A 17833-nucleotide genomic window follows, 5' to 3' on the forward strand; every position below is an offset into this window, starting at 1 on the left:
CCCGTGGGGTCCGGCTGCGGAGAGGGGGGACACACGCACGGAGCGCTCGGGCCGAGCCGGGCCGCGCCGGCCTAGAGTCCGGTCCGCAGTTTGCGTCTCTCCGGCGCGCTCCCCGCTCGGCGGCGCGGCGGCGGGGGGCGCGGCGGGCGCCGGGAACAGCCGGTTGTTTAAAATCCTTCTCGAACCGTTTCTAATTCCCCCTCGCGCGGGGAGGGCGGGCAGGGCGGGAGCGGCGCGCGCGGGGGGGGGCGGGGGGGGGCGGGGGGATGGAGGCAGCGCGGGGGGAGGCGGGGCCGCGCGCGGCCGGATGCGCGCCCCGTCCATCACCGCCGTGAGGGGCGGGCCCGGCCAATGGCGGGCGCGTGTGGCGCCCGTCACCGTGGCGACGGGGCCGGTCCCGGGGAGGCGGTGATGGGTTGACAGGTGCGTGACAGTCGGGAGCTTCTCCGCAGGCATGTACGGCAAAGGCAAGAGCAACAGCAGCGTCCCGTCCGACAGCCAGGCCCGCGAGAAGTGAGTGGCCGCTTAGCCCCCCCACCCTGCCCCCCCACCCTCCCCTCACGGCCGCCCTCACTCCCCTCACGGACCCGCGCGCGCGCCCCCCTCACAAACTTTGCGGAGGGAAGGAGCGCGGGGTCCCCGAGCCGCTGTCCCAGCGCTGTGTCCCAGCACAGCGGGACACCGCAAGGTGCCGGGACCCCTGCGCTAACAAAGAGCCCGGGCACAGCGGGGCCGGGGCCGCGTCCCGGAGTCGCCGCCTCGCAACTTTTTTTTTGCCGCGGCCCCCCCCCCATTGTTCGCTCTCGGGGGGCTCCCGCCGCACAAAGGGGAGCGGGGCTCCCGCTGCCTGCCCGAACTCGTGCTGCTTGTTATGATTTTATTATTTTTATTATTGTTATTGTTATTTCTAATTGCGCATAAAGCGCTCCGGCGTGCCCGCCGCCCGGCGGGGAGGGCTGGGGGTGTCCCCAAGCGGGGAAAACGAGGGGGAAAAAAACGCACAGTTTTTCTGGGGAATGGACGGCGTTCTCCTCAAGTTGTCCTGTAGCGGCTGCGACTTGGCGTGAGCCAGCCCGGTTTGGCACGGCGGGGGTGGAGGGGAGCAAAAGCCGTGCGAGGAGGAGGAGGAGGAGGATGGGGAGGATGGGGACGAAGTGTAGCGGAGGTGGGAAGGTCGGGGTGAAGCTGCTGAGAGGGTCCGGAGGCGGAGACCTCCGTGCAGAGACCAGGTTCGCACCTCTCTGTCCCAAAAATCGCATCGCTCCAGAGCGGGTTCAGCACCGGGATCTGCGCTCCGGGCACGGCCGAGGAGTTTCCCTTCAGGCAGCTTGTCTTGAACCTTCACCTAAAAGTTTTTTTTTGTTTGTTTGTTTGTTGTTTTTCTTTTTTGTTTTTTGTGTTTTTTTTTTTTTTTTTTCTCTGTGTGTGAGTTTAGGAATTTTGGGTTTGATGGTGTTACTTGGTTTTTTTGCCCTTTTTTTTTTTTTTTTCTTTTTTTATGTTGGGTTAGTTCTTCTCGTGAGTTTTTATTTTTGGTTTTGTTTGGGGTTTTGGTTTTTTTTTCTGTTTATATTTTTTTTTTCTTAAAGACTTCCCAATTCCAGAGGCCGGCATGCACGCTTCCTGCTACAGCAGCAGGCCAGGCATCTCTGTTTCTACAAGAGAGGGGGAATTTAAGGCGTTTGACGATTTCACACCTAACTTTGCCACGGGAAAGTGGAGGGAGACGAGGCAACCCTGACAGGAAGCGTTAATTGCTGAGATGGAGCGGGAGACACAACTTGGGCTCCGAAATCTGATCAACTAGTGGCGCTCCTTAGTTCCAGAGGAGGGGTAATTTTAAAAATAATTGCCTAACCGGCTAGTGGAAGCACTGTTTATTTGTCTTAGCAAAAATTAGGGAATTAAACCATTTCCTCGTGCTACGTGGTTGCTGGTGTTTGTCAATACCCTCGGTAAATCACTGAAGGGCACAGTGGGATCTCACAGTGGGACTGAAAACAAATCCATAGGGCTGCTGTGCCTCGGATCAGATGAAGATCGTTGTTGTTTTAATTCTGCTTTGCAAAAGCTACCCAGTGCAAGCCGCACACACAAGTGCTCTGGTCGTGGGGCTGAAACTTTAAATGCTTTTCAGTTGTGTTCTTTCATTGCAGCTGATTTTTCTTCGGGGTTCTTGGTGCTGTAAAAGCACATAGTATCTCGTTTGGTATGAAAATGCTTAATAATTTTCAGGGCAAGCTTGCCAAACGGACTTATTGCCAGGCAGCAACTGCCCTCCTAAGTAAAGTTGTGAGGACCTGCTAGATGGTGCTGTTCGATTTAAATACACGTTGTCTCCCACTTCCAGCTAACAGCTGGAAATGTGGGCTCCCCACGTGTAGATTATTTAATGCAAAACACTGAAGTGGTTTGTTTTTAGATCGTGGACCTGACAGGTCAGAAACTTCACGGTCGCATCCACTTAAAAGTGAACTCAGCTGGGAGTTAGAAACAACCTCCTTCTCTCCCCTCCTCCTTCCTTCAGTGAAGGAAAAATAAAAAAGAAAAAAAGAAACTTTGAGACTCACTTTATGATGTGGAATACCATTATGTATAATCTAGATTCCAGATTTTTTGGTATTTCATCTATTAAAATTTCTTCTTTCTGATCAGATTATGTTCTTGCCATTTTCATATGCTTTCTGACTTACAAAAAACTGTGATTGCATTTTTTTTGGTTTTTTTTTTTCCTCTTAGGACATTGTTTTACAGCCTGCAATGCTTGTCCCAAGGTGTAATGCATGAGCTTTTGTTCTGCTCAAAAAGAAGTGGCTGTCGAATTAAATATCTCTACAAAAACACAGCTATGACTTCTGCATGAGATTCTGTTAATTTGGAAACCACAGAGAAAAACAGATATGTTTGACTGATACAATAAGTACTTATTTAATCAAGAAGAGTGGGATTATAATTATGTTTAATATCAAAGTTTTTAGAATATTCAACTGAACACTGGTGTTTCTCTTCAAGATTTTAAGTGCCTAAAATATGTAGGCAATCTCCAAAATACACTTGTTGTAATTGAGATTTTTTTTTTTTTTTTTTTTTTTTTTTAAATTTCACTCCCTCCGTTTTTAATGGCCTGATTATGTGGACCTTTTCCCCATGAGAATGTGTGCCAGTGAGAGGACCAGGGTGTGAAAAGCTTATTTACCAAGTGTGGAAAAGATGTGTGTTGTTCAGCTGCTGTTTGTGATATTTGTTGTGATACGTTTTACAGAACAGCCCAGTGCCAAGTGTGTCTCCTAGCACGGTGTCTTGCTGCGTGCTGCATTCAGTATTTGTGTCCTTTGAGGTTATGTAATTACTATAAAAACGAACAAGTTTTCACCAGCCATTTGTAATAGCCCTTGGCATATTTTCAGTTCCAGGATGGCATTTGTTTTATGGCCCCTCTCTTTGTCCCTTCTGCTTGACCTCTGGGGTAAATCACCCGTGTTATTTGGCTTAACAAAACATGTGAAGTGTGGGTAGATGATTTTGGGGGCAACAACACCGAATTCTGTGCCAGAGAGGTGCAGCGCAGCTGGGTAAAACACTGAAGGTGAGGGTGTGAGAAGGGTGAAGAGACAAAAATCACAGGAGTCTTTGTGCCCCTTCCTCTCTCCCTGGAACAGCTGTGCCTTAATTTTGGGCTGTGTCCATCCCAGTTGCTCAGGTATGGAAAAGTGGAGTTAGAGTCGTTCTTCACCACACCGGTGCTGTGCCGGCGCCACCACAGACCCGACTACATTGTCAAAGGAAAAAAGATTAAAAAGTATCCACACATCCTCTATTGTTGTCTCTTCACAGCAACTGTGAACAATCTTTCCCCCCCCCCACCCCATCCCCCTTATTCCTTTTAAAATAGAACTATTTCAGATTAGGAGCTTGAACCTTTCAACACTTCACCAAATGGTGAAACTGCAAACTTTTAATATTTGAGAAAAAAAAGGACCAGACCGCACAAGTTCCAGTCGCAAATGCAACTATCTGTTTACATATCAATAATATTTCATGTTAAAAATATATATGTAGAAAAAACAGTTCTAAAAAACATATAAAGAAAACTAAATTCTGGTGGGAATATATGTTTTGAGTTCAGTTCTCTTCATATTCCAGTGGTCTTACAAACTAGTCCCCTTCCCAAGAAACTCTTAGCCTTCTTGGGGCTTGGCAGACTCCCATATTTTGATTAAAAACTAACTGAGTAACTAGAGACTGCAACTTAACTTGTTATAAAAGGATGCCTTATCAAAATACTGTTTCTCTTCAGGTCTGTTTGACAGGTTGGCTGTTTGTATGTACAGTTGCTTTAAGTTCTTTGGTTTTTTTTTTCATATTTTTTTTTCCTCTCAGATTTGAAAACACTGCATTGCATGAGTTTACATAGTTAAGTACCTTTTCCCACTGCAATGTTTGTAAGCTATGTAAAAATAAAATTCAGATAAAAATTAACTGGCTTCAGTGATGAATTTGCTACCCATCCCTGGGAAATGGCCTGCTAGTTTTTAAGTTCCTGGTGGTAAACCATGCATCAATTTCCCTCTACCCCCTCCTTCTGAAGATAAATCTTTTAGTTTAATCCTGCCCATTTTAGAGTTTGGGTTGACATCTGTCCATCAGGTCTGCCTTTAAAAGTTGCAGCTGTGCTGCTCAGGCAGTCTGTGAGCATTAGGCATTTTAAAAGAATATACCTTTTAATAAACTGCAGGAGGGCAGGCTCAGGAAATAGTAGATATTTGTCAGTGTTTATTATTGGCCATGTGCTTCAGGTGCTCCCTTACCCTGTACAGGTATCTGGGGAGCACATGAAAATATTTCAGGTAATGTGTGTGCTGCCATTCAGGTTAAACACAGAAGAAATTAATTCTGCTTAAATACCAGGCACATGATACTGTCACAAGTATTAAAGCAGCCAAGATTTTAGTAACTTTGCCAAACTTCCACTGTTTGGGTGGAAAAGTTACGATGCAATATTTAAGCCTTGTGCTGATTTATTTAACTATTTTTAGTGTGTAAAAGCTCAGTTGAAGTGTGGTCCGTTTTGAAAATTGGGCAAAGACAATACGTTTTCCAATGTTTTAAAAGTTTTCTCAACTTTTACCGTGGAAGACCAGTGATATTATCCCTCTCCTTCATTATCCCTCTCCTTCGGAACGCTTGAAATCTGGTTGAAAAAGAAAAGGATGAAGGGTTCGATTCCAGAGATGTGTGTTTCTCCATTTGCATGACAAAGCATCCGAATTTAGCCAGGATACAAGCCTTTTCAAAAAGATACATTTGCATATGCTTAGGGTTTACTGACTGTAATCGCTGAATATTTCATCTTCGCTGGGAGGCAGCAGTTCCTGGTATCAGAGGGGAGGAAAATTGGGGCTGGGTGGGAAGGAAAGTGGAGATGTGAGCAGCTGGAGCCTGCAGCTGTGACCTGCCAGGACACAGGAATAACAGGGAGCAGGGAGGAAACTGGGATAGAAATGGCCAGTCTGGAGAGGGGAGACAGAGAATTGCTCCCTAAGAGAGCTGGGATCAGGGCTCAGGGATGATGAGGGGTCTGGGATCATGGATCTGGGGTCGGGGATCTGGGAGGAGGCTGCAGCATCTGGACCAGGGACACAGACCTGGCAAGAGGGAGCAGAGCCAGGACAGCCAGGAGGCAGGTCAGGAAGTGAGAGGCTTTTGTTGAATTAGGAGGAACATTCTGTCCCTCCAGGTGCTGGGAAATGACCATTCCTTTGCTGCCAGGAAGGACTTGAGAGAGCAGGGGCGTAAAATTTGTTGTCTCCAAGGTAAAACCGACCCACACCTATGAGATGGCAGCTGGCCAAGGGGTGTGTGACAGTCCTGGAGCTGTGTCCCAGGGATGTCAGAGCCCCGGGAGGGAAGGGGAGGATTTGCCATTCAGAAGCAGCTGGAACAGTGTGTCTCTGCAGTGTCTGGGTGCTGTGCTTGCATTCCCAAAAATGTTCTTTTAACTTGGAAAATGCAGATATACACTGAGCGTATTTCTCACTTTGCCCTCATTTGCATGTTCACTGACTTTTTTTTTCCCTCTGGAAAAAAAAAAAAAAAAAAAAGCTCTGGGGTTTTTATTGTGCAGGGAAGAGCATTGTTTTGGTAATGAGCAGCTATTTGATAATTTGCTATTTTGCTGTCTTGCGGTTTGTGCCTTATGGCTGCCTTGGTGTTTCATAATACGGCTGTTCCTACAGGAAGATTGTGTTGTTTCTTTGGTGCCCAGCTCCACAGTGACTGAGCTTCACCTCTAAAAATAGAAATCAAGCCACTCCTGACCAACAGCCAGTTTGGAAGTGGCACTGAGATGAAGAAAAGCAAAAGACAAAAATGTTTATTGGTTGTTGGGTGCCCAATTTTAGCTATGTATCCCTGAATTTTTCTTTTTATTTTTCTCTTTTGGACTATCACATAAACCAGAAATACATATAGACAGCTTCACTGTCTTTCTTTGCCACAGGATGAAATGCCAAAGGAACTTGTAGAAATGTAGTATTTTTGTGAAGCTGCTGTCTCTCTCGTGGATACACTTCAGACTGGAAAATGCACTTGGAATTATCCAGGGTGGAGAGCTGCACACTCACCTGCAGCAGGGCCTCCCCAGGCTGCTGTGCTTAGGGAGGGAGACTCAAATGCGTGGTTTTGTGGTTTGGTTCTGTGACTGAGCAGAGCCACTCCATGGGAGGGTCACTGCTCTGCACAGCCCCCTGTGGTGCTCTGCACGTAATGAGTAATGGCTCAAAACACCTTATTTTAAAGAATTTTCTGCTAAGGCTCCTTTGAGCAAAACCAGATTACATGTTTTCTCCGTCATTGTTCAGGAGCTACATCTACAGAGCCTTCCAGCCATGTTGCTTGGGTTTAGGACACTTGTTTCCTGCTTTTTTTGGTGCACAAACATTCCAGGAAGGAGTGCTGGTCCAGGCTGAGTCACAGCTGAGGGTTTTTTTCTGCTCAGTTGAGCCACTGACCCCTAACACCACAGGCAGTGGTGTGATCAGGCAGTGGGCAGGTGTTGTTTTAGCTTCTGAGAGAAAATCATCCTCAGATACCACCAAACAAGTTAGTCCAGAAGTCTTGATGACCTCTGTCCTTGCTTCTCTGGTCTTTGAGGTATTTCCCACTTCCAGTTCCAGGAAGGTAACAGGTGAGAACATAAAATGTCCCTTTCTAAGAAACTGAAATGTGGCAGTCATCAAAACCATAGAGTGCTAGCTTTCCGCTTTCCATCAAATATAAAAATAAACTGAACATTTCTGTGGTGGGTCATTTTTTTCCCCTTTCCCACCTTTTGTTGTTCTTGCCTCTAGACTGTTTGGTTTTTTCCCTCCATATTGTAAGTAGTGTACCCTGAGCAGAATTAAATAATTACCTTTTATTTGACATAATATAGATAAAGGTATGTTGTTAATACTCCCTGGAACACTTGCATGTTTACTATTGTTATTGTTGGGGGAGTTGTTTGTTTGTTTGGGGGGTTTTGTTTTATTTTGTTTTTTAAATAATCCATTTTTTCAGTCACATGCCCTCCAGGTTCTTTTTGCAAAACAGCTGCCTTGCCAATTATTCCCCATTTCATATTTGTGTATTTGATTTCTTAGTCCTGAGCATGGTACTCCACATTTGCCTATATTGAATTTTCTGTTATTAACTTTCCTCATTCTTTTCTTGTCCCCAGAAGGGCTTGTAATCTTTCCTGATTTGCCATGTACACTTCTGTATTTCTACATACCACTCATTAATGAAAGTCTTTTAGTGAAGCTAGCTTAGGGGGTAGGAAGAGCTCTGCTGAAACGTTCTCTCTTCATGCTCACTAACATGTTGTTAGTGACTCCTCCATCATTTATTTTATGTGATTGTACCCTGATTTTTCATTTCATTAAGATGTTTGCTGATGCAGGCGTCATGTAATAGGCTAACAGACAAAAGTTAGTATTTTAACTTTTCCACTTGTTCCTCCTTTCCTACTACCCACTCTTCCAGTTGAGCCAAACTGAACTGACATTACTTTTGTAATGCTGGCCTCTTGCCATTCTGTTCTGAAGGTGTTTCTATCCCTGAGGCCGTTCCTTTCCTCTCCCTTTGCCCCTCCATTCACTGTGCCCAGAGTGACCTGAGTCTCTTGTGGGGGAGCCTTTGGCTCCTCCAAGCCCCAGCTGCACACAGCTTTGACATACACATCTCCTCTCTAGGAAAATCAGCCTAGTTTGAGATGAAAGAACAAAAATTTAAATTAATGTAATTTATTTTGCCCATTTATTCTCTAGGCTTTCCAAAGTTCAATCAATATTTCTTTGGGCAAGAGTACCAGCATTTTTGAGGGTTTATTTTTAAGCTGGAGCCACCTGTGGAAGAACACCATGATACAACATTTTCTTTGCCCTGCCTTTTTTCCTATGCAAGTATCAATTGAAAACAACAATTTGAGGAAATCCAGATTTCAGAAATCACATTTCTGATGGCAAGTATAGTTTTTCAGCTGTGGTTGTGTATAGTGAGAGTTGTTTAACTACTCCATGCATTGAATTTTTGGGCTGCTTAATCCCATCCTTGTTAGGCTTTAAATCTGCCTTTGAGCTTTTCTTTGGAGTTTTTGGTGGTTTTGGAGTTTGTGTGGGTCTGGTTGAAGTACAGCCCTTGATGTTAACCCCAAACTCTTGATCAGGCCTGCATTCCAGTGAATTCCTAACTTCCTTAGCTTGACTGTTTCTTTTGTTCCTTTCTCCTATTCTTTGAAAGAAGTTTCCACCATGAAGATGAAATTTAAGTAGTTACTGATTACACAATGTCCTGTGCATTATATTATTTCCATTTTGTTTTCAATGCCTCCAAGTCTTGGGAGAGATTTCATCTTCAAACCAAACCAAACCCCTCTAAGTTTCATAGGAAGAATACTGTGTGTTTTGAAAATATAGAAGCAATAAGTAATCACTACTAAGGAGTTACCAGTATATGTAATTTCCAATGCATGCAATTTTATTTTTATATTGCTACTGATACTGTTGTGTTACTAGCAGGTGCATTTTTATATTGATGTAATGAGTTTGGAAAGTTAATAAGAATGTTCCACTGCTGGAATTAAGTATTTTTACAGATAGTAGAATAAAGTAAAATTCTGTCTGTGCTTTCTGTGGTGAACACCTTAGTGCTTATAAAAAAGTGTTGAAAACCTGTTTTAGAGGTTAGGAAAAAATTCCAGTAACATCAGTGGCAAATTGAAGCAGCCTGTGCTCCTTTCCTTGGGAGGCGTTGTGCTTTCTGAGTAAGATACTGGAGTGCAGAAATGATAGTTAAGTAATTCCTTAATAAATATGTTGTTCTTGACAGTGTTGGGGCAGAGTGGATAATGTGGCTGGCAGGGTGTGTGATTGTGTCGTAAATACGGATCGAGGTGAGGCTGCCACCTGATGCTCTTCAGCAGATGTGGTGCTTTATCACATCCCTGCAGCAGCAACAGCAGGATTTGGGAAACCAAAGCCCTACCTGATTCCTCCATGCTAGATAAGTTATTTATGTTCTTTTCCCAGCTAACTCTCAAAGAGTGAGGCCAGCCCTGGGTGGTTTCTGCTTGGTCAGGTTGCGAGTTGAGGTGCTGGTGGGAAGGTGCAGGTGCTTTTTGAGTGGTTGAGTGGGTGAGTTACTGAAATTTAATCAGGTCTGTCAGGAATAATGAAGCTCCCTTGCCAAATCTGAAGCTGCCCTGGAAGTGAAGGTTGCGACTCCTATTGTGTGTCTCTTGAAATGTTTGGCTCCTTTAATTGTTTATTGTTTAAAATTTCTTGAAATGTGAATTTGGAGATGATATGTGTATTTGAAGGCGATGTTTGAAAAACTAAAAGGCATATATTCCAGCCTGAGGAATTTGTTTTTTCCTGTCTGTTTCTATGCACATTGTAAAACAATACAAATGTAGGCTGAGTTTTTGAGTTGGAGCAGAAGTACATGATCAACAAATAAATACACAGAGCTTGCACACAGGACAGTTGGTTAGCAGAAATACAAAGCTGGAAAAGATGAAGAAGGTCTTCTGATCAGGAGATGAAGAGCAGTGTTAGAAGTTTGGAAATGTGCCTCTGGTGATGGTAATGGGATTGACAGCAGATCTGAAAGGTAAAACACTGTTGGTGTTCCTGACTTCCGATGCAGCTCCTCAAATCCAGTGTCACTTCTAATTTTGCTAAATGTATATCTAATTCTTTGTGAAGGAAAGATGTTTACTTTTACAAGACCATTATGTGTAGGCATGTGCATCCACAAAGCTAGTTATATACACTTCAAAATATTTTTATAAATAATAGGAGGTATTATAATGCAGCAAAACCCAAATAAACAAAAAACTCCCAACCCCAAATGCTTCAAAGATTCAAGACTTAAATAATTTGTCCAACTGTAATTGTGGAACATAGAAATGAAATAATTATTTTTAATTATTTCACTGATCATCCTAAATAGATGATAAAAAACAAAAGCAGACTGGAGAACTGGATGCAGATGTATTTCTATTAAATCTAGTAATTAAAGGAAGTTGTTTATAAAATGTTACCCATATTCCCCAAACAGACCTGTAAGTATTCAGTAAATAATTCCAAACTAGACAAATAAAAAGTAAGATAGATGTTGCCCTGTGTCAGTCTCCAGTTCTGGGTGGGATTACTCATTTAGGGAGAAAAAAACCCCTAAATAATGGACATTAAACATTTTTGTCATAAAACTGGAAGTATTTTTCCTGTAAAACAATGTAAGTGGATTGAGCAGTTTTTCACTCATATCACTATCTAGTAAAGCTCTTACGAAATACTTCAGGAAGTCAAAAAAGGACTTTGTGGTTTCAATACTACTTGGAATGTGAGCCAAATGAATGCATTTGAAAATGCAGGGTCATGCCTGCAGCAGCTTGTGGGAGTACCTGTTCCATATTTCAGAGAGCAGGTCGTGCATAAGGGGCTCCCTGATGGACCAGCACTGGAGATGATCAGCTGCAGCCACAGAGAAACACGCGGAGCTTCTGGAAGTATTTTGGTATTAGTTTCTGTTTAATTTCTTTTTGCACAGTGTACACATTCAATGGGAAGGCATAATTAGAGGGGCTCTCTGGTGTGGTGTGTTTTTACAGAGAGCTTTGCCTTCTGCAAATGGTTGTGGGCTGAAGTGAGCACAAGCACTTAATGCTCAGCACAAACATTGGAAATCCTCAGTAATTCAGGGCACAAGTGAAAAACTAATTGAGGGAAGTGTAGGGAAACCTAACCCGTGGCAGTGTCAGATGTGCCTCGGGCTTCCTGACACCTTATTCTGAGGCATTCCGAGGGTGTTGTGAAAGGAACCAAGAAACGAGATTAAAGGGACCAACAGTGCAACTTGGCAAAGAAGTAGTTGTGTATTCTGCAGCCTCAAAATGGAAATGTTTTCATGTTCTTCCTGCCTTTGTGATTCAGTTGTGTATTTCAGCTAAACTTCAGTCCAGTTCTGTGACAGGCAGCTTTTAACAAGCCCATAACTTTCTTGGTTTCTCACTTCCCAGTCCAGAACCATATTTAAAGAGTTAACATAGCTGAAGGAGAGATAACTGCTGCATTCTCCCAGCCCCAGTATTTCTCACTGTGTTGCCTGTTTGTGTTTATAGGTGTATGTATGAATGAATGTTTAATAATATTTATATATCAAGGGTTGGTATCTTCCTCTTTAGAACAGGCAAACAGGCATCACTTGCATGTGTTGAATCACAGAAGCAGACTGGTGGAGAAAAAATGATGAATTAAAAGAGTTTTGATTCAAATATGGCATAATTTAAAGGGGCATTTTCAGAGTTAATAGAGTAACTGCACTCTTGGTCCACTTTTGAGCTGGTTCAATGTCAGTCTTACACCCTTGTCATGTTGTCTGGTATGGAAACACAACATTTACTGTGTCCTACCTGTTGGTTGGGTAATGACTACAGTCATTACACAGTTACCTCACCAAGGCTGATTTAATGTTCAACACCTGTATTTACTTCTCTTCAGGACCAACAAAAGGACAACCCAATAACCCAACTTCTTAAAGCAAAGTATTTGTTTAGAGCAGTGTGGATGAAAGCCTCTGAAAACAGCAAAAGCAGTCCATATGTGTAACTTCTTTTTGCCTGGGAATGCACTACTCCCCTAATGCTAATCTGGTAGAACAAGCTTTTAATTCCCCCAGCAAGCTTCCATCCATGTTTCTCCCTGGACAGCACCCCCAGCAACTGACACAAGTTTATCTAAAAAAGAAAAACTTTTTCTAATCTTTTGACGGACCAAGTGACCTGAAGAAGCTTTTGTGCTCCAAAAGTTTATTCCTTCTCGTTTGCCCACTTTTTGATTTGTGGGGTTTGTTTTTTTTTTTTCCCCTAGCTCTATTGATTTTGCCTAGGTGTATGACAGAACTTCACAGTCTGTTTCCAGGGCTTGGGGGAACTCTGAAGGCAGCATGAAAACCAGGATGAAGGGTTCTATTCTGGAAGTGGTGGAGGGATCTCAGATGGGTGGAGAGCTGCTGCTCTTAAACCAGCTGGCATATATTTTAGCTGAACATGAGCATTTGAAGAGGATAGGACAGCTGTACCACTGTTTGAAACAATACAGAAGCCATCTCAAGGATCAAAGTGTGTTTGAACCCTCTTTGCCCCACAGCTTTATAGCTGTAATGGTAACAGATAAAAATTCTGTGTGTTCTAAGCTAATACTTAATGTAACTAGGTACTTAGATGTGCTGCTGGGATAAACCTTCCTGTCTCTTCTCTTAACCTGCTGTTCAATGCAGGAAGCTTCCCAGATCCTCTGTGTGTCTTCATGCAACATGTAAAATTGAAAAATTACTGTTAGAAACGGTTAGAAAAAGCTCTTTCCAGGATGTGATAAAATCCATGAGTTATGCTGTGACACTCAGTGTCCTTACATCAGACTAAAGGTTTTTTCCCTTTACATTCAAAAATTTAATTTTGATAAGCAATCATCTTCCAGCCTGCTCCTACTGTTTTGTGTTTGTATTCTAGAGTCCAAGAATATTTGTTTCTGAGGTGGCTGGGATCTAAGTATTTCCTAGTGGCAGGGTTATATTTTTTTACTTACCTCATGCAACTTGTAAAATTAAGTAAATTTCATCAGTCTCTTGGGCATTCAAGTGATGTTCAGATACAGACTTGCACCAGTATTCTCTTTCTTTCCTGAGGTTTTATTTCGACAAGAAATGGAGATGTTGGTATGCAGAAGCATCCTACCCTGCCGTGGGATACTGCTGGGAAGGAGGCACTGGAGATGGCTCTGAAAGATCCAAAGCCTTTTGAGTGTCTCTGTACAAATGTCAATTATGTGATGAAACGGTGAGACTTATGATGTGCTTTAGCCAGATCATTTCTCCTTATGCAGGGTGCTCCATCCAGAATGAAGGAATGGGATGCCATTGTAAATTATTTCCTGGTTTAGTAGTCCTAAGCCCCCATGTTTGCTGTGTTTCCTCTGCAGCTGAGACAAGCCTATCCTGCTCAGCTCCTTTTCTTCTGAGTGTGGAAGGCTGTTAAATGTAGGTGGTTTGGGCTTGCTTTTGGATACCCTGTCTGCCCAAAAGTGAAAGAACTGGGTGATGTGCGTGTGTCTGCTTGCAAACCAAAGCCAATCTGGCTCTGCTAGTTCTGGGTTTTCTCATTTTACTGCATCAAGGTAAGTTTGAGAAATATGTAAGAAACAAAGAATGCAGCCCGTGTCTGGAAATACTGCTAGCTGAGAGGTGAATTTACAATGTTCATAGCCCTGCAGTTCCTGCCGTAGGTGTTAGGAGCCTTCTGGAGGAATAACCTCAGGAGAAGGCTCCAGCCATTTACTCAGTGTTGTCATTTAGTGTCTCTGGAGCCGCTGAGGAGACACAGGGTCCCTCAGGGCAGGGGTGTGTGTGTGTGACAGAGCTGTTGTGGCGACCCTTCCAGGAGCTGAGCTGGAGCTGGGAATTGCTGCTCCCCCAGCAGGACTCTTGCACTGGGTTTGCATCCCTGTCCCCCCTCCCTTCCTTCATGCACTGTGTGCTGCATGTTGAAAGGGGTGAGTCACCTCTTTTATTATGTTTTGAATACTTTCTCCCAAATGTAGTTTATTTTCTGCAGGGAAAGGAAAGAATTTATGCTGTCCTGGTTCCTTATTTTTATCAGAGCTCTTGCTAACAACTTCCAGCTGAGGGAGTTCTTGATATTTTTAGCCTGAGATATTTAGCTATTTGAGCCTCTCTACATGTTTTCCTCCTGATATATATTAACTGGAGGGGGAGGATGGTTCTTGTCAGTTAATATATTCATGAGCATGCCTGCCAAATTGCCCACACTGGCTCCCAGGAAACTGAACACTTCAGAGTTGGGGGGAAGTTTGAGTCTTGGTCTGAAGGATTTGCATCAGCTTCGTTACTCCATTCTCTGACTGATGCTGCCATAGCTGTGTTCTCACTGAAGCTTTCTTTTTATTTTAAGAGGTGGTGTTTTGTAAAAAATAGACGTAATTGATTTCTGCTTAAAAACACGAAGAAGTAAATAAACTAAAAAGTGGAGAATCATGAAATGGGATATTGCATTAAAAATGTAATTTCTTTGGAAATATCTTCCTTCTTTTTTTTCTTTTTTTTTCTTTTTTTTTTTTTTTTTTTTCTCAAGCAGCAGAATCCTCACTCTTGTGACTTATGTTACTGTTTTATTAGTTGTCTGGTCTGTGGTTTGATGGAGTTCTTAAGTATTCCAGATATTGTACTTGATGGCATACCTTACAGCATTTTCAAGTTTCTGAATTACCTTACCCATGAAACCCACATGAGCTCTGTTTTGAAAAAAAATATTAAAAATCACATTGACCTTTTGCCTTTAATATCCACTTCAGCCTATTTAACTATAATTTCGCAGATCTCACTTCATCAGTTCTTCTCCCTTTTCCCAACAAAGTTTCAGACTCAAGATGAAAACCTGTAGGTTTGCCTCAGTGAAAGGTAGTGATTCCAGCATTGTCCCTGTATGGCCTGAGAGGGTCAGGTGGTGGGAATAATGCTCAGTTTAAAATGAGAATTAAATGGCATTTGCTGTTGAATGTATATGGACATGGTGCCTTTTCTCTGCATCCCCGCCAGGTGTTTATGTTGCACAGTACATCCCATGCTCTGCAGGGTGAGGAGATGACTCTTCTTCTCTGCAGAGGCTTTGTCTGAGTGCTCTGGTTCCAGTCTACTCTGTGGCAGGAGCTGGAGCTGTATCCCATTAACTGGGACCAGCTGGGCACACTACACTGCCAAGCCTGAAGCAGCTCCTCACCATCCAACGACTCCTTTTGGGACCCTGAACCTTCCAGCAGCCAGCCATTGGCAAAGCTGAATGAAGCCTTAAAGTTGGCATCTAGAACAGTACTGTGGTGGTGGGGTTATTTTGGGGGGTGTGTGCCCAAAGGCTTTCAAAATTTCTAAATATATTTTAAAAAATACATTGTTTAGTCCTTCCTGCCCTGCTCCTCTCTGAGAGTGGGCAGTCCCTCCTCAGAGACGGATCTCTGCTAGAGGATGCAGTTCACTATAGTGAGATCAAAACGCCAGTTTTGATGCTAAAGACAGTTTCATGTTGTCCCCTTAGCTATCATCTCAGCCTTTTGGCACAGAGGGTCTCTGTGCACCTTTGAGCGCATATATATGCTATAAAAGGTGGTTTTAGGTGAGCTGCTGTTTTTTGGAGCTGTCAGTCTCCTGCTCCGTGATGAGTGATGCTGCTGAGAAGCTGTGGGGCAGCACTGCCACCTCCAGAATGCTGTCTGGTGCGTGTGAGGGCTTCTCCGTGGGACTGAAGGATTAACCAAATACTAATCTTAAGCTTCTTAACACTTAGTGAGAATTCAAAATTTCATTACCTTTAATTGTTTTGTAGCAGGCTAATATAATCACACTCTTGGCATCTTGGTTGGAAATTTCTTTCTCTTTGCAAATTCAGTCCATATACAGTGTTTAAAAGTATTTTTTACAATATATTTTGTTGACTGAATTTTCTGTGAAACTTGTTTTAAACTGCCATGCAAGTCACAGGGATCCTAAATAAATTGAGCAGCTGATTCATTTGTTTTGCCATTTGTATAATTATTTTTTCCAGTGGTCCTTCATGAACATGAAAAGTTCTGTTAAATCCTTGCAGGAAAGGGATTTGTTACAGAAAAGGTGTAGTGAGTGACTTCAGCTCAGTGTACTAAAGTTTGGTAGTCTTATTTCAAGCTTGTATTTTATATCTCTTTTTCTGATAATGACCAGGCCGACTCTCTCTTTGCTGATGAGACCTGACAAGATAGTCATCCATGTGATTTCGTTTGTTGTTTTCATGGCAGCCCTGGGGATGGAATTAACTGGAGCAGGAATGAAGCTGTGCCCTCCTCCAGAGCAACTTGGGCGCTGAAAACAGCAGAGATTTTAACAGATAAATATGTATTTATGTAGAACACGCATAAAACTCGGGCATCAGCAAAACCCTTTAGCTCCGATGGGAAGAATGGGAGACAATCACCCTCCCAGGGGTCAGGTGGAGCAAGATGCACTGGAATTTGGGGAACTCCGAGTGCTTTGTCAAACCAGTCGTTAGCGAATGTCTCCTGTTAATCTTCCATCTCCAGGTTACTGGTTTTGAAATTTACTCCTGCTGTTGTAAAGTTTGTACCCGCCCATTGTTCACCTTGAGGGAAGTGTGAAAAGCACCTCAGGGGGCTGATGTTCCCTCTCTCACCTGCAAAGGTCACTGGTTGCATGAGAAAGGGAAAAGCATCGGCCTCGGGAGCTGCTCTGAAAAGCAGTTTTTAGAATTAACACACAAATACTTGGAATAGAAGCATCAGGGGAACATATTCCTAGTTAAGGGTAGCGTGTACTGAATGCTTCAGCTCCAGATTGAAGTCACAGGCACTGATTTGAGAGTTCGAGCATGTGATATTTTTTTTGTTGTGGTTTGGGTTTAGTGGGTTTTTTTTGTTGGTTGTTTTTGGTTTGTTTGGGGTTATTTTTCTTTGTTGGTTTGGGTTGTTTTTGTTGCTTGGTTTTTGTTCGAGGTTTTTTTTGGTTCTTTGGTTTTTTTGCCGGGGGTATTGGTTTGAGGGTTTTCTTGGTTTGTTTTGAGCATTATTGGGATTTTTTGGGGGCGCATGTCTTAGCTTGTTTTGAGGAGGGTGATACCACCTCAGGATTTCTCCATGCTGTGATCAGATCCATTTTATACTCTATCCAGGCATTTGGTGCCTGCATATATGAATAGTGCAGGTAAATCAAGTCTGTAACAGATTAATAACTTTCTGAATCAAAACATCACATACTTTATCAACATTTGTTATGGCAACAGCTGGCATATCTTGAAATGAGAACAGTATTTTTCTTCTACTGTTTTAAATAGTTTTGTGGGTTTTTTGTGTGAAAAAAGCAGGAAAGCACATATAGGTCTGAGGCAAATGATGAAAAATTGCAGCCTCTCGATAAACTTTACTCCTGCATTCCTTGTAATTATTTCAGTAATGTTGGCTAAGGATGAATATAAAAATAAATCATTGTTACTCCTTATGTTTTCCTTCCAAAAAACCCACCCAAAACTCTAATATTTGGATGGTTTAATGAGATCATCACTGTAGAAGTGTCATCAAACTCATGAACAAGCAGCAAATGTTGCCTTTATTAATTCCATGTGAGGTTTTCACAAGAAGGCAAGCAAGGGCTCATGTTTATTAAAGTGAAAGGGTAAGAGTACTAAAGCAGTGAAAGGTGCTGAGAAGAGTTTTCTCTGTTTCAGTGAGTGGCCTTT

The 17833-nt window shown here is 42.9% G+C and overlaps 1 protein-coding gene across 4 annotated transcripts in view; it reads left to right on the plus strand.

The window, feature by feature from the left end:
* The first annotated feature begins 292 nt into the window (after positions 1-292).
* The window catches only part of SSBP2 (single stranded DNA binding protein 2), a 123587-nt gene continuing 106046 nt past the window's right edge, over positions 293-17833 (plus strand). For 2 of the 4 annotated variants that reach the window (XM_056513822.1, XM_056513825.1), the window contains exon 1: positions 319-513. In XM_056513822.1, coding sequence (XP_056369797.1) covers positions 455-513 — 59 coding nt within the window. In that variant the 5' untranslated portion in view covers positions 319-454. Of the gene's footprint in view, positions 514-17833 lie in introns of all 4 variants that reach the window. The other 2 variants (XM_056513823.1, XM_056513824.1) reach the window with 2 other exon arrangements.

The sequence above is a fragment of the Oenanthe melanoleuca genome, chromosome Z (genome assembly GCF_029582105.1).
Source record: "Oenanthe melanoleuca isolate GR-GAL-2019-014 chromosome Z, OMel1.0, whole genome shotgun sequence".
In the NCBI taxonomy this organism is placed as follows: Eukaryota; Metazoa; Chordata; class Aves; order Passeriformes; family Muscicapidae; genus Oenanthe; species Oenanthe melanoleuca.